The 21941-nt window shown below is 39.1% G+C and overlaps 2 protein-coding genes across 2 annotated transcripts; both read right to left on the bottom strand.

Moving 5' to 3' along the window:
* Positions 1–1264: 1264 nt before the first annotated feature.
* Positions 1265–15972, bottom strand: LOC110053592 (uncharacterized). Its single transcript, XM_020759843.2, has 16 exons — positions 15793–15972; positions 14001–14113; positions 13177–13308; positions 12019–12258; positions 11111–11223; positions 10197–10427; positions 9862–9974; positions 8892–9499; positions 7796–8470; positions 6744–7101; positions 6182–6322; positions 5519–5635; positions 5090–5206; positions 4240–4356; positions 2696–2988; positions 1265–1684 (listed from the first exon to the last, which is right to left on the bottom strand). Exons 1-15 carry the CDS (start codon positions 15875–15877, stop codon positions 2696–2698), a joined length of 3453 nt encoding a protein of 1150 aa, XP_020615502.1. The 5' UTR covers positions 15878–15972; the 3' UTR covers positions 1265–1684.
* Positions 15973–19895: 3923 nt separating this feature from the next.
* On the bottom strand, positions 19896–21455 carry LOC110053602 (microfibril-associated glycoprotein 4-like). Its single transcript, XM_020759854.2, has 3 exons — positions 21126–21455; positions 20451–20828; positions 19896–20257 (listed from the first exon to the last, which is right to left on the bottom strand). Exons 1-3 carry the CDS (start codon positions 21382–21384, stop codon positions 19998–20000), a joined length of 897 nt encoding a protein of 298 aa, XP_020615513.2. The 5' UTR covers positions 21385–21455; the 3' UTR covers positions 19896–19997.
* Positions 21456–21941: the final 486 nt, after the last annotated feature.

The following is a 21941-nucleotide window of genomic DNA, read 5'->3' as shown; positions in this document are numbered from 1 at the left end:
GATGTCTTTAATATATGAGGACGGCAATTTATTTAGTGGTACTAGTGGAGTTTTTCAAATTGTATTCGAAAATTAGGCAGCACCTCGTCCTTTCCCCAAGTCAGTCACTAAATGGCTGCAAAACAAAAACACATTAGCTTAATTATATTGCAGTTCTTCATTATTTACACACTTTATCTTGATTATCACTAGTTCACCCTTCTGGAATGGTCAACACACAATTAATTAATCATTATTCATGGACAACAAATGAAAAAATCAAGGCATCCACCAGCCAAAGTAATAATAACAATGAAAAAGCTTTTAAAACCATCAACAGTTCAAACCATAGTACTAGTCTCCATCCTTTTTATAATATCATCCATTACAATATTTGAAAGGAAGCATCGATCATCATCCTGGTCGAGCTGGACTTTAGAGATGTTGGAGGGAGGAAAACCAGAGAACCAGGAGAAAAACGAGCTTGAATAATTTTTTGACGAGTGCCTAATCATTTATCTTTTAGAGGTGCTTTAACCTTGCTTGTTTTGGGGAAGAGATCGTCGTAACCACTTACGAACAATACGATATCTGTGAATTCGGTTGGCTCTCTGGTCGTTTTCTATTTAACAAATACATTCCATTCTTGTTGCCTTGCGTCTGTTCACTAATAGATCAAAGATGAATTTAAAACGGGGTAAAAACAATAACAATGGCATACGACCCTTTAAGTGAGTGTGCCACTGATGGTCAGTTACCACATTTTGACGTCGTCTGTGATCTATTGTATTAACACAATTAAATACTACTCACCTTCGTTTTCAAGGAGCGATAGTTTTGATCATCAAGATGTAAATTTTCATTGCTTACACCATCATTACGTCATCAGGTCGTGCTAGTTCTGTGTTTCTATCTCGTTAAATAAAAATACAGCTTCTAGCGCGCGCGCTTTCTTGTCATCAAGAACCTTTTGGTGGCTTTTGGCGTTTTCTTGCTTCTTTTGATGGAACAGGCAATCTCAAGCAATTTTCTACAGCCAAAGCATAATTGTAGAGAATTCTTAGGTTTACAGACAAAAATGAATGCTACTTTCAGTTTGTAAACCTAGAAAGGCATAAGCAGATTTAACGGTTCTCAATTTCTCTAGCTGTTAACAACAGAGCGATCGTTCCACCTTACTACCAAGTTGTTTTTGAATTTCAGTTTAACTACGGCAACTCTAGAAGATCGCTCAAATGTAACTTGTTTATCCCTTGTGAAACAATTGAAATAAACACACGTAATGTACATTCAGCAATTGAAATGACATACTTTATTTATGTCGCTTTGGCTACATCCTCCAATTACATTAGTTCTTACCCCTTCCAAAAAGTTATCCATTTAGCTAGTGTAGTTTTTAAGTTACACTATTGCCAACAGCGTATAAAATAGAGCTAAGTCTATTTGTTGGCTATCAATCTCCCACGTGCTGCGTAAAATATCGAAGAATCTCTTAGCTGGACGCCTCCCTACACCTTTAAACGAATAAATCACCTCGCTAGTTTAGTGTTAAGCTATAGTATCGCTTACAATTTGTAAAATAAAGCTTAAGTCTATTTATGATCTATCAATCCCCAGCATGCTGCTTAAAATATGGAAGAGTTTCCTCAGTAAGAGCAGGCGACTCTGCCTGTCAGGGTCAGATGCTGACTTGCTGCGGAACTGCCTGTTAAAAGCAAATATGAAAAGTTTTTGTTTTCGTTGAATATATTTCTGTGGTGATCATAGGAGTAACATTGATTATTTAAATTTCGAAAACGAAAAACCTTAAAAGGGAAAAAAGGGAAAAAGGACAAAAAGGATAATTGTGTCGTTTTCGAAATAAAAATTTTTCCCTTTTTTAACTTTGTTAGTTTCATATTTCTAAATTATCATCTATTTTCAGTGTCACGTGCCCTGTCAACTGGGGATACACTTGCGTTTATCCGTAACATTGATTAGGTTAGTCAGTGAAATGAGTCTGTCATAACATTTGCACCTTGACAAAATTTCCACAGTCATACAAATTTCGCCAAATCCGTCAATATCGTCAACAAAATTCAGTCAGCAAAATTCCAGTCCGTTTTTTCCGTTACTGCATGCATTTCTGGACATATCTCCATACATCGAGGAATCGATCGCTTTCTCTGGCCTGTACCTAATTAATATGGAGGCGCGGTGGCCTCATGGTTAGTGCGTTCGTCTCCGGATCGAGTGGTCCGTGTTCGAGCCCTGGGACCCGTTTCTCGAAGGTCCCGAAGAGCTTTTTTACCCGAAAAGCCGTAGCAAAATCTCAAACCTTTTGATTACAGAGCTGCAGTATTATTGATATGTTCTTAATACAAACAGAGGTTCTGTTCATACCAGAAGTTTCAGGCGTATACACCCCTCTGTCTTTAAATACCAATTAACTGAAAATGGCTTTTCGGGCCCGAAAAGATTCTGGGGCTTTCGAGAAACGAGCCCCTGGCCCGGGACATTGGGTTGTGTTCTTGCGCAAGACACTTTACTCTCACAGTGCCTCTCTCCATCCACGTGTACAAATGGGTACCGGCGAACTTAATGCTGGGGGCAACCCTGCGATGGACTAGCATCCCATCCAGGCATCGCTTCATGCTACAGAAACCGGCATAAGCTCCTGCCTGATGGGCCACTTGGCACGTATGCAGACTTTACCTTTACCTTTACCTTTACCTACCTAATCAATGCACTTGTACGTGACCTTCAGATATTTGTGTGTTCCACGACAAGGATCACCAAATACTGAGTTGCTTGCATGCAAGGTACAGCTGCTCCGATAGTTGCATTTGCTGCGCACAATGCTAAGAGAATTGCCAGCATGACAACTGGTTGTGTAAATTTCCGAATGAGAGCAGGTACTGCGGTCATGTCTGCCATAGGAAGCGTTTAACACGCTGATTCGCTTTCCATGGCAGTTGATGGTGTTTCTGTTCCCTTCACAAATGGTAAAGGATGTTGGCCTTGGCTCAGCTGGGAAAATTAAGAATTAAAGTATTAATTAAACTTTGTGCTTTTTTTTCTTAGTATAACAATGAAGCAAGGCTGATAACAACGTAGAAAGCTTAACGGGACAATGACATGATAGAATCCAAACTGAAAGCCAAGAATTGCAACCGTGGACAGCTGTATCGACTTGGTTGTGTCTCGTCAGCGCGGTGTGGCTGCAAGCAAGAAGTAAAGCAACCCGCTGGTTGACGGATCGTCTACTAAATGCATATGATAATGACCTCAGGTGAAACTCAAATCCAAATGTTTGCGGATTGGCCAGTGCCACATGCAAAACGCGTGTCAATTTATCAGCCTTGCTTCCTTGTTGTTTCTATTTTTGGCTGATCAGATCTTTTACAGATCCTACGTAGTCCGGTAGTATTTTAGTGCACGCTGTCTTAAATAACATTTATTGCGTGATTTAGCACTGACTGTAACAGTAAATCAAAAGGGGAGAAAACAATAACATGATTAATTTGAAAAAAGTATTCCGTGCCAAGCAACCAGGCCTGATGACATGCCAATTTCTTATAATATAGTTCAAAGCGAAGATATTCACAGTCATGCCCCCGCCTCGACTATTTAAGGAACTGCAGGTTGTGTGAATCTTTTCTCTAGTTTATTATTTGTATTCTTTGCATTGTTAAAGGAGTTCAGTCACGGACGGTATTTTGAGTTATATTGGCCACGTACAAAATTATCTTTGAATTGAAGGACTGACCTGTAAGATGTAGTTTACTAAGATAGCAAACCACCAGAGAGACGATAATAATAAACCGTAACGGAACAAGGATGGTTAAGGATGGAAGAGATTACATGTAACACGGATTACAAACGATCAACTTGAAAAATTTAAGCCAAACTTTTTAGTATTGGACAATCGTGAAGTAGCTTTTTAGCTTACTGTGTATATGAATACAATTATTGCTGTTGTTCCAAGAAATTCTTCCGTTACAGTGCGAACAACTTTCACATGAAGTGAAAAAAAAAATCACTGCCAATGGTTCAAAAACTGTCAATGGAAATTAACCATTTAGTGGTCTATTGAACGTTGGATTTTTGCTAGAGGTAAATGTGGCGAAAACACCTTTTGAAGCAAGGAATCGTACTTTTTACTATAATTCTGAATAACAATAGTTCCCGCCATACTACAAGAAGGATACAACATCACTTTAAAAGAATGGAGAAAAGAGAGAAGGTGTGGAGCATAGGCCGAGCATGCATAAATTTTACCTGTTTGGCAGTATGTTCCTCTGTAACCAGATCTGCAACTGCAGCTAAACCTTCCATCACCGAGATTTCTACATGTTCCCCCATTGTGACACGAATATGTCTTACAAGCGTCTACAGCTGTATGGATGAGCGACATCAGGAACGACAGTAAGGAAATGCGACAACTCTCAGTGTATAATTAATAAGAACTTTTGCTATAACTGAGTTAGGCTTCTTGTTATCCGTTATTGTATAAAATATAGATCTGTATACCAAACGGGGTTTCTTGTACTGTTGAGCGCGCTTAGGCACACATGCATACAAAACAGTTGCAACTTTCAAGTGCCAGTTGACTCCGTACCATGCGCGATTTCACTGAGGTTTGAAGTTTAACACTACTTATAATCTGTAGAAAAATGATTGGAAATCACTGTTAAAGTAAATTTAGATTAGATTACTCGGTCTCATGAACTATAAACTCTTCACCATTTTGGAGCTGTCAGTTGAATAGATCATTTTATAGTTGTCTGCACAGTTACCTGGCCTTTGAATGGCAGCGAGGCTAGAGGTGAGCTTGTTTTGATACAGACCTCCCTGCTTTTGTTGTTTAAAACGAGGGTGATCTAATGTTAATTAGGTGCATTTACATGGCAAAAGCAGAGAGGTCTGTATCAAAGCAAGGTCACTTCCAGCCTCGCTGCCATTCAAAGGCCAGGTCACGAGCAGACAACTGTAAAATGGTCTATTGTTAAATTTAACACCCTTGAGTGGTTCGCCGTTGGAGCTGGAGTACGGCGTTAGCAGATATTTCCCAAGAAAATCTTCCGTTACGCCTCCTACAGCAGCTGTAGTTTTGTACTTTCAATTTTACCTGTTTGGCAGTAAGTTCCTTTGTACCAAGTCCTGCAATTGCACTTGATCGTTCCATCATTGACATCTTCACATGTTCCTCCATTGTAGCATGAGGACGCCTTGCATTTGCTGATACCTGTTTGAGTGCGCACCACAAAATGGCAAATTACAAAATTATATTAACTTCTCTCTTACTCGTTTATATGCTATTTTCTAGAATATAAACCTTCCCAATGGCAACCGTATATTTTCCCATAGGACCTAGAGATGTACAGTTACTCTCATGTCTTTATCATCTATCAATAATTTTTCCTTAGTTTCTCATTCTTCTCTACAATGGCATCAAGGCTAAACCCTTGAAAAATTGTGCCCCACAACCTAATGGTGGTGCAGTAAGTTTTATAAATCCATACTGACTCTGAGAGAAAAATTCTTTTTGTCTACTTACGAGTCTCACAGTATTCCCCTGTAAAATCTCCCAGACAAGTGCATTTAAACGTTTTTTCGTCAACGCTTTGACAAGTTCCTCCATTCAAACACTGAACATCCTCGCAGGGGTCCGCTCCTTTTGATCGACAAAACAAATAAACATGTTAGAACATTCGCACATGCCGTGTAAAATGATGTCATTACGAAATTTTGATGTCAGCATCACTGGAATTTGCAGCGTTGAATTGTTGTTTGTATGTGACGTCACCAAGGTCTGGGACTAAAAGTAATAATGCTGTTAAGCCGTTCTTTTTGCGACGTGAAAAACATAATAACAGCTAGAAATGTTAAACTTGCACGTTCTTGCTAAGTCAGGATTGCGGGGTGTAGTAGCTGTTTTTTCTGTGGTGTCGTATCCTGCGAGTTGAAGATCTATTCTTGTAGGATCTTCAACAGTCAGAAATTAAGTCGCTTTTTGCTTGTATTTATGAATTTCAGTATCTTAAATATACGCTAACAAAAAAACAAACCAAAAAAAAAAGAAAAGAAAAGAACAAACAAGAAAGAGAGTCTACACTTGGAAGCAAGAGAACACACTGTTGTCGAATTATCACCATATTAAAGTAGTTTGGTATTATTTTTTTAATTTCATAATTTCATCATGGTGTTAGTGGACACTTACTTTTGACACAAGTGTTGTTATTCTTTTTGTCCCAGCCCTCCGGACATTTCTCAAGGCATTCTCCAGTAACAGCATTCTTCACATATCGGCATGCATTACAGTCAGTGGCCAGAGGTTTCCCACTTGAAGTGCTTCGGCATCCTTTAAGAAAAAAATAACACATGATAACTACGAAAAAACAATTGCTCACACTTTACTCTAAAATCGTGCCAGTTTAACAAAATCAAATTAATGTAATATGATTGGATTATAATCATCAGTACATTAAGTAGCATGTCCAATACGAGAGATTAGTTTAACAATGTACCACATTTTGAAACACCGCGGGAAGAGAGTTGAAAATACGGTGCGCTGCGGAGTATTTTTGGTGAATAATACAGAGTTGTTTGAAAATGTGGCAGGACACGGTCTCGTCAACTATGTCTTCTCTATCAAAACTAAAACTACGGAGAAGGCGAAGAAATAAAATCGTCAAAATCTTTGCTAATTTAGATCACCATGACGGATATGACTTCCTTGTTTAAACTTAGTGTTAATGAGTTTGAAAAGTGTGTTTTGATACCTTGGTTTGGGTCGCATAACACGTGGCAATCTTGCACGCACATGTTCGTTTGTTTATCATGAACCGTATCTCCTTTACAGTGGGCCTTGGTCAGGTGACGAGAAAGAATGTGTGCATCAACTACCTCCATGGGGTCCTCGCCATTCCCAAATGAATAGAACCGGACAAACAGAGGATTATCTCTGTCTATCATCGTCAGGTAGACGTCACCGAATTCTGTTGTCCCTTGACTTTTCCCATACTCTATTACGGTGCTTTTAGATGTCTCTTTCACGCAAACAAAGTAGGACTGATAGAGAATCTCCGCGCCCAAGCCAACCGCGTTAACATCAACAGAGGAAACCATGAGTCTTTGGGACTGTGAATGGAATTTAAAGGATATTTATTTTTTTAAGGACTTGAATATTATGATATAATTAATAAATAATAATTGCGAGTTGTAACAACAAAGCCCTGGCGACTAACTTATAGCCTGCGTAGCGGGCGTATAAAGGGGATGGGGTGGAGGAGGAGAAGAGATTTCGAGGAGATTTCGGGGAAAGGGAACCTTTTCCCCCTCCCTCCCCCCCCCCGACTCCTCCATTTTTTTCCCCGAATTCTCTTCCTCCCCCCCCCCCCCACCCCCCTCCCCTTTATACGCCTGCTACGCAGGATACTAACTTATGCATTGTGATATTTACCGCAATCATTGCGTTGCTTGCGAAACACCGTCTATACGTGTAGTTTTAAACGACCTCTTGGCATTGAGCAGTTTTCATACTTCAAAAGTCAGAATTTTAACTGCACATTATTTCCACTGCTCAGAATTAAGCAATCTAGCACTGACTTTTTCTATACGGAAATTCTTTGTTAATTAGCGTAAACTACGTTTTTTTTCTTAATTTATTGTAATCCATTGCTCACGCGAAGCTTACTGTTTTTCACGCGAGCTTGCTAGTTTTTCTTTGGGGATATTCTTCAAAAACTGTTCACTTTCCGGACCAGATAACGCCAGCGTCTTAGTTGTATGCGTAGCTTTTATTCTAAATTAGTTAAAATAAATTGGAACTCACCTTAAATATTCCAACGCCATACGTAGAAATCTGTACATAGTACCATGTATCTTTGTTATTCGGAACAGCAGCGAATATAACAAAAACAGTTCCTTTCGAAGATGCGGTGAAGTGAAGACATTTCCCTTCTTTGTTACTAGGGTCAAACCGTAAGGCATTGGACCATTTCACGTTGCACGGAAGATAGCCAATGACTGTATCCATCTGAAAAATGTGGTCGGCTGGCCATTCAGCATGTGCTATTAACGAGCCAATCATATCTGGCGTCAAACCCGGAAATGTTGCATTTGAAGTCTCGAAGTCTTCTCGCTTTAGCGTGAGATATCCATTTTGTGGAGAATACGTCAAAACCAAGCCGAGAATGCAAACTTTGAAATTTTTTCGGCTGCCGCGATTACAGGCCGTTGTCATGTCCATCTGGTCATGACTATCACCGACAAACCATTGATTGTCAAAGAATTTCACGTACTTTTCCATGTGTGGAGTTATCTTAACTGGGCCTCGAAATGTTCCAGACAGTTCCCTTCTCGTGTTGAAGATAATCAGGAACGCGGCTTCGTCTTTAGTTATTGCTTCCCAGGTTGGCTTGCCGGATTTTTCTTGAAACTTATAGTTTTCAGTCTGACAACCAGGCCGTCCAGCAGGAAGAGTTATATCTGACACCGAAATGGGACCCTAAAGTTGAGAAAGACACGTCTTTAGAAATATACTGGAGCAACATGCGTTCCGATATGTATTTAAAACTTGTAATTGAGTTATGGATATAATCAAACACTGAAAAGCTTAGTTCTACTTAACAAGATCTTTCACGGGCATTTTGTTAAAATGTGCGTTATTTTTACAACACAAATGGCACTAAATTACTTGTTCCTGATTGGCAGATTGTGCTACTGTATGCATTGCTTTGGCTTGAGGCGAATTTTGAACATTTTCCAATTTAATTCACTTATTTTGTGCAATAAAGGCCAGAGAGAAAATCTATGTTGTGTAGTTTAAAGAAATACCGATCTGTATTTGAAAATATATCGGTTCCCCTAAGAGAGTAGAACGCAAATTTAATAAGATTATACTCGGGGCATATAAAATATAATTTTACCTCTTCCATGTAGACTGCAACAGCTCTTTCTAGACTAGTCCTTCTACGGTTTATCACATGAACCAGATAGTCACGGTCCTTGTATGGACACTTCTTCCTTGTTAGCGTTCCATTGATTTTGATTTCATAATAGCTTTCCCCAGTGTCTGGATCTTTCTTCATGTCGGCTGAATGTCTTTCACATCCCCAATCTCTTTCTTCGTCAGTAAACAGGGATGAAGGATTAAACTTTAGCAGATCTGTGATCGGTGCAACCATAAATTTGAATGGTTTTGGGAAAGTACGAATTGACTCCAGCCATTGTTTGATTTCATTTTTTATCGTTGGCGAGTTTACATCTGAGATAAGAGAAGCAATTTGCTGGTCTCCTCCTTCTACAGATATGGAGGTAGAAGATGTCTTTGATTGTTGTTTATGACTACTTCCTCCATTTTGCTCGTCCTTTGCATGAAGACTTGCAAAAAAGCTTCTAAACTCGGCTTCCATGACTTGGCTAAACTCCGCTTTGCTTGAGACTTGGTTAGCTTCCATTGTCTTGAAAATGTCAAGCCTGCCACCAAATTTTCCTGACTTTATGTAGTGCGTCCCCCAACGAAGAATGAAATCCTCTGCGGATTCAAAGAATGGGTATTAAGCAGCTCGATGTTTAGCGTGCTTTCATATCGAGGACTTTGTTGCATGATTTTGCCTAGATATTAGAGTCGGACCAACAAGCTTTGCTGGTCTCTTGCCTGGATGTATGGACACTAAGAGGTAAACAGAGGCAATCATACCATTTGGGTATTTATCGATAGCGTCACCAAGTAGCTGAATTGGAACAATTAGGGACTACTGAGCAACAAGTCTATCTGGTACTAGAAAACCCATATCTGCCGGATATCTGCCCTTTGACCTGTCCAAACAGATAAACGTTGGATGTGTGGACATTGTACACAATCAATAACGGCATCTAATCCAGAAGTACACTTACGAAATTGGACGGCTGCTCCAGGAGCTAAATAGGATAAAGGAAGAGCCATGAACTCCTGAAGAAAATTCACACTGAGGTCACTTGGTTTGACTTCGTCCAAAAAGATTTCGTACCTGAAAAACATCAAAATCAAAAAGTCACCGACGTGTTAGTTTGATGACGAAAAAGGACGACATTTTCTGAGATAATTGTCGTCAAAAAAAAAGAAGAAGAAGAAAAGCAAAGCTTAATTTCACGTACTGTATACATCCAGTTTGCTAAAGGGTGGAATTGAGGACAGCAAGCTTTGAACAAAATGCTCGCGGAACAGAAGCTAAGATGGACATTCCACTCACCTGTCGATGTCAATGGCAAAGAGCGCCATGTATTGCTGTGATCCACTGGTGAGTGAGCTTCCCCAGGCCTTTTTCACACCAGCGTAGAAACCAAAGGCAGAGCCCGCCATTCCCGCTTCTCGTTGAAGAAACGTTTGGTACTCTCGTCGAGCATAAAACGTCTGCATTGTAGCGCTGGTGTCATAAACTCCGTGTACGTTCATGGTGTCAGGGACATCAAAATCATCATACCTTAAAACCACAAACAAAACTGTCATTTGTGAAGTCAGACAGAGACGGAAAAAGGCGTAATTGCACTCCGCATTTTGGCCTGGCACTTGGAAATGAACATGGGATCCCACCTTCTCTATATTAAATGCAATTTTAACATATACTCAGTAGAGTGAAGTATTCGTTTATCCCTAAGATCTACCACGCACCACTCAGGTCCACACAGATACAAACAGTGCGCACTTATCGTAATCAGTGCGCCAGAATAAACTATGACGTCACTAGTTCTAAGATATGATAACTGAGGCTGACATGCAAAGTTCCTATTAAGCGGTATAAAAATAAAATAATTACTCTGTCACTTTTTACACGTTTGAAGTGCACACGTCCAATGCAATTACATTTCCCAATTACGCTGTCCTACATGGGCCCAAATTCATCGATTTGGTTACAGTTTTCAAAAACAAAAACCAAAAAATAAAAATAAAATAAAATAAATAAAAAATAGAAATAAAAATAATAATAATAATAAAAATTAAAAATTCCGCGTAACATCTCCAGGCGGACAATAAAAGCGAAGTACAGACCACAAATGTTAAATAATCGTTTGGTAACTAAGCAACCATTTACAATTGGAATAAAGGAAAAAAGAAAAACTGACGGTATTCAAGAGAAATCCAGAGAAAAATTAAAAGTGTACTTACGTTGCTTTACCCTTGCAGTCTCTTTGTACAATACTCATCTTCCTTGATTCTGGACTGAAGTCACCACGGCCATCAAATCCCACTCCGATAAACGCAGCTCCATCAATAAGATTCTTACAGATACAATCAGGGACAGATGTGACTCAATGCAATTTATCAAATGCATTCCATTCTTAGAGTTTAGTAGCCGCCTTGGCGGACAGTAAAATAAACAAAAACTTTTGATTTTTTATGGCAAAATCATTTATACTTTAGCATCTGATGATAACTATACCCTGGTTGGCAGTGTACTTTAAGTTGCCACTCTATTTATTTCATGTGTGGTTGGATTTGAGACTCGTAAGAAAAATGGAACAGAATATATATATAAAAAATTATACCGTGGGTGAAAATAACAATAACTTCACTTATTTTGATGCCTGAGCAATTTCAAGTTGAAGATTATGGCTTTTCTGCATTATCTGAATCCTAAACAACATTAACTATCATGGCTTTTCTGTCGACAACGTGTTTCAAGAGTGTTTTAGCTCAGTGTTCGATATAATGATATTGACTTTGGCATCACCTTTATTGCGAAAATGAGTACCAATAAAAATTGTAGACTGGAGCATATTTATATAAAATACTGAGGCATATCTATGTAAATACTGCAGTATAAATGTGAACCGTGGACGGTAAGATAATTAACCGAAAGCACTGCACAATGAAAAACCGCGCCGCCAGTTTTCTTCAAATCTCTAACTAACGTTTACTTTGATGCCAGCACGGATCATGGCGGGATTGGGTATAGATTCATAATTCATGAGAGTTTTCTTATATCACTCAGGCTGATCATATTCGATCTTAAACTTGTCTAAGCTTCAGAGGAAAAGTGAATAGATATTAAACATGTCTCACAGCATGCTTACCAGACAAATAGTGGTTTTCCTTTTAGCTGCATAACACGGATCACCTGGCTGATAGTCTCTACCAAAACACCCATTCATCATGAGTCCACCAACTCCCATTGGATAGGCAAATGGCTGGACACCAATTTCCCCGTGAGGTTTTTTATCATCTCCTGTTATTTCTGCGTCAATGTGAAAACCAGGAGGAACAAACAAATCCTCTGTTTTCCACCCTTTGTCAGGCATAATGTTGACTTTCATCTAAAAATACCGGAAATTAGAATACATTGAGCTAGACGTGTCTCGCTGAGCTCTAGACGGTAGCGTTGGGAATGTTTTGAGAGGGTGGAAGTGGGTTTTCAATTCTGTTGTTAATTTCTGTATATATTGTTGTTATTCAGCAGAATGTAATGATCTTGAGAAAGCAACAAATTATTCGACCAAGCTTTTTGTTTCTTTCTTGAAGCTCCTAGGGGACGTTAAAGAGCAGTTCTAAGGGAAAAAAAAACAAACAGACACAGGTTCGATAACGAAAACACAAGCGGGACATATATTTCACTCGTTCAGTTGGATTTTAACGTGACCTTGATTTGAACTCTTTAGCAAAAGTCTGACGAAAAAATATCTATTTAGCTAAAGGGAATAGCTTTAAACTGCAGAAGGGAAGAGTCTACCGAAGGTAGCGTTGATAGAATTTGAGCCAGGTTGACAGGATTCTGTTGTCGCAGCATACTCATTTGTCCATGAAAGTAGTCGACATGGCAGAATTTTCCTCTATCACTCATACCAGTATCAAAGATGTTGAATAAATCGGCATTTTACCCTTTTTATACTATTTCTTTTTTTTTTTTTGCGTACCTGTTGCTAAATTATAACTTGATTTATGAATGCAGGGGCAAAGAGAAAGCAATAAAGCTAGTGGTGCATAGTGAATAATAATACTAAAGAAAGTAGAACGAAGGTGTTTCCAAGCACAGGCAAAAATACTAAACGAAATGCAAAGTTAACCAATGGATTTTCAATGATAATGATAATCATGTTATCGTCAGTAGCACTGAGAAATGTGCAATATTATGAAAATGTACCTCAAGAGGAGTGGCCTCCACTCCCCCTCTCTCCTCCCCTACTATGTACCCCCGAGAATATAACTGGAACAAATATACACAAACACTAAAATACCTTCTTGTCGACAAATTCTGCCGCCTTTTTCTGTTGTTCCTGCATGATCTCTAACTGTTTATTAACAGCCTGTTCTCCTATTTCCAGCGCCATGCTTGCTGGATCCACAGGAGGTACGGCATCTTCTCTTTTCTAATGTATGATAACATATAATCCTTGTTTTAGTGTAAATTCAATGTGTATTTGACAAATGTCTGACCATGAAACCATGCCAATGAAACATCCAATCATTCGTCTCGCAGTTTAATTTTTTTTAATGTAGGTAGTGATCCATTCGCCTCATAGAGCCACTCTCCTGATATTGCAAGCAATGAAAGAAACGACGTTAAGGTCTAAAGAATACCAGCATTTGCCCTTAAAAGTTCCATTTTTGAATTGCATCGAACTATGCTGAACTTAAATTCGATAATGTTCTACAACAGTAACGAACGAAAATCGAGTTCAAATTCTGAATTAAACAAATTGGAATCCCACATTATATATATTTCTACTTGTTGTCCTAGCTATCGAAATTTCCTTTGCTACTACTTGGGTTGCAACAAAGTAACGTGTTCCCTCCTACTCGATCGTGTTGTGGTTGCTTTAATATTTATCTACGGTTGAAATGACAATTAAGTTAAGATCATTATGTACTGTATATGAGACTAAGAATTGAGAAGATACTGATTGAATTATTATCGCTCCCCACCCCAATCACCATAACTTTTTGTTCCTTTATTCATTACCATAGTGTCATGCGTTCTTTTGATTTAGACTTTAAGACTAAAATTCAATTCTGGTCGATTTCGTTCAAAATTCCAACTCCCAAAAAAGGTTCCATGTACCTGTTGCAGTATAGATGACCCACTACCAATCTTCTCTTCATTTAGCGATCGCCTTTCGTTTTCCAAAGAATCGTAACTTTCCAACTTCTGCGGACTTTTATCGGTGTTTTGACCTATAATTATAAAATTCAATTTCTGTATCATACCAATAACACACAGGTACATACAGATACATGCGAGTTAACCTGCGATTGTCAAGGGAGAAGGGAAAAGGGAGAAGGAGAAAAGAATAACTTCCCCACGTCTGAATATAATGGAGGAAAGGTATGATCGCAGGTTACATGCGAGTGACTAATTATGTATAACGGGTAGCATACAAGTAAAAGAATCGATTACATACGATTACATACGAGCACCACACGAATGTAACCTAGGTCACGAAAGAATTTTTTCTTTTTCCAGTTATTTTTTTTTATCTTTACCAATTACGGGTAATATGACGGGTAACCCAGATCCAGCAACTCGTCTGAACATATTGCTATTATACATCGAATCAGGTAACATAACTATCTTGAAGATTTTGATAAATTTTTTTTAGCCCTGGGCTCGAGCACGAACCATGTCGTCTTTCAGTCTTTCCTATGCGCCGCCTTTGAACTCAGGTAGCCCTGGGAAACGTTTAGGATTAAATGAATGGCTCTATACATCAAAAGCTTGTGCGCTCTTGGGGTCTTCGGATATTAGTTCTACGACACGCCTTGTCTGAGAATGCGGAACAGTAAATTCATTAAAATTCTCTAAATGAAACAACTGTCGTTTTCCATGAAAAGTTTGTAATTATTGTTAATTGTGAAAACATGAATATAACACCGTAAATATTAAAACCTCGAACCTCGTCACTTTTGCATTTAGCAGAATTTTCCTGTTTTTCTTTTTTTTTTCCGGTGGATTTCTACTTTTTTGTCACGACAACTTAGGATGCATATTGGCAGATCTAAATTGACAAGTTGACAAGTTGACAAATAGGACAACATGCGCACGGCTTTCTTTAAAAAGCCTAGGTGTCGCGACATTTTTCGCTTTTGTTTTGAGTAAAAATTCTGGGAATTTTTCTTTGTTTATTGCAATGTTATTCTGAACTAACGGGCATAGTCTCAAACTCTCTTATTAGTGGCTATGTACTTGTCTCAGATGTAAAAATTGAGTGAATTCTTGCAAATCGTTAAATTGCTTTTTCATCATTCTTTGTTTCTTTAACTTACAGTCCAGCGCACTGAATCACTACTGTAGTTTCGAAAATTTGTACTTCTTTCTGATGTCACTACGTTAGGGAAACACCCATGAATTCTGTCGTCGCTAGCTTTCGAAGGAAAGTGAAAAGTTTCGGGTAGTCTTCACGCTTGGGAAAGAGAATATCAAAATTTTTGTGGTTCTTTTGGTTGAGTGGACACTTGCGGTATATTTAGGAGATGAAGGCAGATGTTTGTGTCATTCTTTTCTGATATGAGGAGAGCCAATAACATAGGGATTTTAAGTCAAGGAGAAGAGAACACTCCCATGCACTCTGTTGCACAGTGTTTCAGTATCGAAGATTTAATTCTAATGTTGTACTGATATCGATTGGCAATTTAACAGATGGAAAAAAATCTAACCTGGAGGCGTTCGTTAAAAGTTTCTAGCTATCAGTAAGGGGGAATTAACATCATGACTTACTAAGATCATCAGTACAATTTTGATCAGGCTGTTGAAGCATTCACTAGGAAAAAGATTTCGCGTGCTAATTAAGATTTAGTTTCGACTGAAGTTCAAGAGTTCGTTCCATATCATTGTATCGCTAATCAAAGCTACTTACTTTGCTCATTGCGCTTGGAAGGGATCTTGACCACCGCACAATCCACAGCAAAGACAGTCAGCAGGGCGAGAAGGGTGTATTTCATCTTGTCAGTTTCGCTGCTGACGCGATTATGTTCGGCGAAACACCAGGGCGTGCTTTAAGTTTGCGGTGTAGAATTACTCACCAAACAGTAGGATCACGATCTATTTAAAGGAACCGTATAATTTCCATCATAATGTCTTGGTCGGGTTAAAGAAAAGGTAAACAATTCTTTAAGCCTTAAATCAACTTCCAAAATGGGCTTAAAGGTTCTCGGACAGTAAAGACAAAGCACGCACGTATGCAACCAGGGTTCTGTGACCAGTTCAGTTTGATTTTACAAAATAAAGCTCTCAAGGGTGATTCATTTTTGTGCGGAAAGGCGAGCTCGATGAAACACCCCGTATTTTTACAAAATAAGGCTCCCTACTGCTCTAGGGTAATTTGATTTTGGTGCTTAACGGCGTCAAACTGGGGTCCCTAATTCCTTGTCTTCGTTTAAGCTTTCGATTACTTCGCGTGTTATGTCTCTAACTTTTTCTTTTTATTGTTTTTGGCACGCTGGCGTGAAATATTCGTTCACAACAAACGCAAAAATATGAAAGACTACAGTCGTGTTTTATCAAACATATAGAACAACTGGCCACGCCTCAATGCGCGACTCTGACTATCATGACTTAGTCAGGTGCAAACATAATAGGAGGCTGATTTTGATAAATTTTTTTTAGCCCTGGGCTCGAGCACGAACCATGTCGTCTTTCAGTCTTTCCTATGCGCCGCCTTTGAACTCAGGTAGCCCTGGGAAACGTTTAGGATTAAATGAATGGCTCTATACATCAAAAGCTTGTGCGCTCTTGGGGTCTTCGGATATTAGTTCTACGACACGCCTTGTCTGAGAATGCGGAACAGTAAATTCATTAAAATTCTCTAAATGAAACAACTGTCGTTTTCCATGAAAAGTTTGTAATTTGCACACACACCAGACGCGTACAAAATTACTTGCCTTACCTCTCTCCCCACCCTAGATACAATGTTGAAAACTAGTACCTGCAATTTCTTCTGATTTCAACACTGTATTGGGTGGGGAGGGGGAACAGTTACGCGTTTTTAAAAGTAATTAAAGCAGCGCAATTGTCAAACTTCAGTAGTAAAACACAGATAATTCGTTACTTCATGTGAGTGTCCCAAAGCTAGGACTTTTGTCCACGATTGACTGATTTTCAAGTCTCATGGAAAAATGCACAATTAGGATGTTTTTTTAGCCTTTAGTGCATTTAGGACCCTTTTTGATTTTAAAAAGGTGGGCCTACTGAAGTTGAGGGGTTTGTCTGATCGAAGAAGATGAAGGGAGTCATAATTTTGTCTTCGGGTCAAAAATGTAGCCTTATTTTGAGCTCGAGGTGATCGTATTAACGGGTGGTCGAAAGGCTACATTCAACTGTATTCCGTTGTTTTACTTTATATTTCCGACTAGATAAACAATATTTATAGTGACATCAAACGTATGCATGCATTCCAGTATACTGAAGACGAGCTTATATAAATGGAACATGACTTTACGTGTAATTTCACCTAAAGTGGGTTTCATTTTCGACCGACTTCCTCCACTAATAAAGGGAGAAACACGTGGACAGAACTTCGAAACTTTACATATTTTTCCCGGCTTTATTTATTTGCATTAATATGAAACGAAAGAATTACTTTGAGAATCAAGGCCTAGTACTATAGTGCCGCCAGTCATATCATTCTCTGAGCAAACAAAACCAAAAAACAAAAAGACTTTATTTAACGAGGGTAACATAATTTACTGGTTGCCCAGTAGTTTACAATATGGCCTTCCCTAATTCTACATAAAATCAAGATAAGGTAGATGATACTTGAAAATATGTATTAATTAATGTAACTATATATTACCGCTGGTGAAATGTCAAAGTTTGGGCTTTCTAAATTTGATTTAGCGCTTTTTTTTCAGTAAGCGTCCCCGAGGCCCACTGCTCGAAGGTTCCGAAAAGTTTTCGCACTCGAAAGCCGTGGAAAAATCTCAGACCTTATGATTACAGAGCTTTTTCATTCACACATTCTTAACAGTGAGAGAGGTTCTCTCCATACAAAAACTTTCAGGCGTTTACACCACTCTGTTTTTAGATACAGATTAATTAAATAAAGGCTTGGCGGGCCCGAAAGGCTTCCGGGGCTTTCGACAAACGGGCCTCTGGTATCCTTTGCGAAAATGACATTCATACATTAACATAGAATGGTAGTGATTCAGACAAGTGTGCAGTGTAGTCTGCTTTCTCGTTTGAACGTAATATTGAACATATTTATTTGGAATAATAAATCAAAAGCTTTCGTGACTACATGCAGTGTTGGAAACTAAATTCTGACAATACTCGCCATTCAATCGGGTGACTCTCAAAATTCACTTGGCCGGTGTAATTTTCACTATTCCAGAAAGATGCCTCCCCTCCCCCAAGAAAATCTCCGCAATGACTCACCAATCATATGTTTTTTCTCTCATCCACGTAGGCCCAGCTTGCCATAGACGTTTATTTTTTGCAGACGTTTATTTTTTGCAGAAGAGTTATTTTTCTTAGAACGCGGGCCAGAGCGATGCTCATCCCCTTGCGTTCAGCTTGAAGTTTAGCTTGAAGGAAATCTCTTGATGTTGTGTATGTGCACGCGCTCGTGAGTGCGCGCTAACGACCCGAAAATCTTGCGCAGTAAGGATGTGCTACGCATTTTTGAGAAATCATCTCAAATATGCGGCCCTGCATTACAAAATGGGCTACTCCACGCCTAACTAACTACAACAGTCTGCCTTGACTGTCTGACTGTCCGAATGACTGACTGAGTGTCTGTCTGACTGATTGTCTGATTGATTGACTTACTATCTGATTGACTGATTGACTAATTGATTTCATTATTGGTTTAGCTGTAAAATGTAGCAGCTTGTAGTGAATTTCTTTTTGTTTAGACCAAACATCCTCTAGACTCATAAAGCAGTACTTTTTAAGATTACCGTGTACCTTATGGGGTGTCTCCGATATTCCAACGGATGTAGCGCCTCGCGATTACATCACAGATAAACCGTTCATCAAATTAAAGCTTATAGATCTGGCTATTCAAAATTTCATTAGGTTTTCCGGAAAATGAAGTCTAAACTGGAGGGTAAAAATTCTTTTTTTTTAACTTGCAACTCAACGCGATTTTTATGTTTCGGGAAATTTGTTTTTCGAGATCAGGAAACAAACGCTTAAATGAATCATTTTGGTGTCTTCCTTTCTTCGATGGCATATAAAAGTTACAGTACATTTACGGAGTGACCGCAAAGAAATAAATCTCGACGAAACTGTCTATTTTTAGAATTGCCAAATTCCTTAACAACCTTATGTTGGAGTTTCTCCAACTGACCAAATTTGACTGAAATTTTCATAACTGAGAGAAATCATCCAATATAGTTTGTCTTCCGGTTATATTTTGTATTAGCCGTTTCTTCCTATCCAGGGTTATTTAGTTTTCTGATCGATACTATACGTTTCCCTTGTGAATTCTTCCAAGCACAAGCCACGAGATTGATTGCGTTCAATTCGCAACATTTGTTGAGAAAAGGGGACGATTTAAAACTCGCATAGGCGTCCTCGAAATGAAAATTATACTCAGATGGTTACAATTGTTTCCCTATAGAAACGTTGGACAGAGCGTTTTTGAAGTATTTTACCATATTCTGCCCCAAGATTTCCATCCTGCTACCGCTCCCCTCAAACTTTCCCTTCACCTTTTCCCCTGTTCGTTTCAGTATGTGAACTTGACAGAAATTCTTCAAACCGGCCCACACCTGTTATGACTTACATCGGGCTGTTTGTGCGGAAGTGAACCCGTAATGAGCCAATCAGAAGATGCTACCGGTTAAATAACCGCTGGAGAGCTTGTAGGACTTTGCTGATTCCGTTGCCTTTCTCCTACCTAAAGAAAGTCGAAAAATGCCGGCTCATACGTTAGGGTGGGGTTGGGAGAAGACTTTGGTGGTCAAAATCGCAGATTTGATGCATCAGAATTGAATTAACAAAAATAACGACAGAATGTGCTTTTTCTCTGTTATTTTTAATCATCCAGTCATCTTTTTTTCTGTCTCCAAAATATTGATTATCGTTCAAAGGGGGGAAACGATAAAGAAAGCTCCGATACTAATTCACTGGTCTGATTTTCATCTCAGCCCTCTTGGCGGAGTAGTTATGTCCTTTCCAGTGATACCAGTTGACGCCATCAGCACTTGATGAGTGCGCGCCATGATGATACAGACCGTTTAGGTTGGAAGCATGACAGGCACCGTACCACCAGGCTCCTTTGTTGGCCACAGCACAGTTACTGCTCCAGCTGTCATTATCCTGATCTTTGGTGGTGAAGGGTTGACCACCATGACCAGAAAGTGAATCCCCTGCTGTCCCTGTACCAGAACGCGAGAATAGGATTATGTTTCATATGAGATCGAGGACAATGGAAAAGCTTTTTCACGTCATTACTTTTGACCGCAGTCCAAGTTATTAAAAACAAGAGAAAAAGCAAATAATCAAAGAAAAAATTTTCTTAGGAAGAAATAATCATATAGACACTGATAAAAAAGGTATTAAAATTTGGACCTGAGTAAGTTCCGATGCTGAGCTGGTACTTAGCCCTCTCGCTCGTAACTGCAAACATGTCGTACTCGGCGTAAGCAGTTTTGCCTGTCGTGTCTTCCAGATCTACTCGAAGTCCGTTCTTTGTTCTCGTCAAGCGGTTTATCTTGTCCAGTCCCAGCCAAAACTCGCCATTCAGGTTACCGAAGCCATTCTTGTAGTCGGCCCAGCCGCGGTAGAAATTAACGGAGCCGTCCAATCTCTTCTGGAACACTGTCCACCCCCCACCGGCTGTTGTTTGGTCACAGAACACATCAAAGGTACCTGAACCATCAGGGTCGATTGTATAAACACCACTGAGTTTTTCACCAGATTTGTACAGCTCAGCACAGTTCTTCTTTGCTGTGAAATAAAATACAGCATTTCTTGTCACTTCAACGATTTGTCGTCATAGTGATTTCTTTTTACCGTACAAAAGAGCTCCCCTCATCCTCCCTTACTTTGTTTGAAATTTTTAAGCTACCGTATAAAATATCGAATGTGCTGAAAAGAGTGCAATTGTATTTTTTGAGACGAGATTGAAAAAACTCTAATTACATGGCTAGTTTACAGACTGACTAATTCGTAACCTGAACTCTTCAAAAAACCAAACAAAATGAAAACTCAAATTGCCAACGAATGATACAGTCCACGACTTACGGTTTTGAACAGACTTATTCCCTTTCAGCATGTTCATATCATCTTGTAGTTTAACGAGGCGTCCAATTATTTCTTGCAGGAGATTTTCAATCTTCTTGTTGGGGGCTTCATAGAAGTACACGTTGTTACATTTCTTTGTCTCTACGAGACCCGAGCCAGTTCCATTGGTGCTCGCTCCGTGCTTAGCTGAGGTTTTGCACGCCAAAAACAACACCAGGAACAACGATCCCAAGCAGAAACCTAACGCACCACGATTCATAGTAAAAGGCTAATGTTCAGCCTTTTGCTTGTCACAATCTGGAAACGTAACTGCTGCCTGTGAAAGATTTGTTCCGATTTGGGGTTTTTATGAGCTGCTTCCCAGAGATGACATACAATTAAGACAGTTTTTAACGTGTCAAAGTGATTATTTTTAATATATTTTGTTTGGGCGTTGACATTCTTAATGTCAATATTACAACACGCTGTTTGCCAAAAACCGAAGAAAAAACGACCCGTATACGTCTATCTAAATGCTTAGCATTTTTACACATCAAAATTGTTTCTTAGATATTTTGACGAAAAATACTTGATTACTTTTGCCCTATGTAAAATTTTAACCTATTGTTTTCGTATCCTTTTTCTATATATAAAGTTATTCAGGTTAGAAGACTCACCCTAGCAAGTTCTCAAACATAAAAGGTGAGTTGGTCAGTCATCACTCATGGTTTCTACCAATCTGTTTGTCGGCAACTCTGCTGTCTGACGAAAAAACCTTAAGTCTGTTTAAATTGATATCGCTTCAACGTAATTGCGTCTAGTCCCTTTTCCGGCTAA

Source organism: Orbicella faveolata, unplaced genomic scaffold (genome assembly GCF_042242905.1).
Source record: "Orbicella faveolata isolate gen_17 unplaced genomic scaffold, um_ofav_v1 contig_1, whole genome shotgun sequence".
Lineage (NCBI taxonomy): Eukaryota > Metazoa > Cnidaria > Anthozoa > Scleractinia > Merulinidae > Orbicella > Orbicella faveolata.
This window is presented reverse-complemented; position numbering and strand designations above follow the sequence as displayed.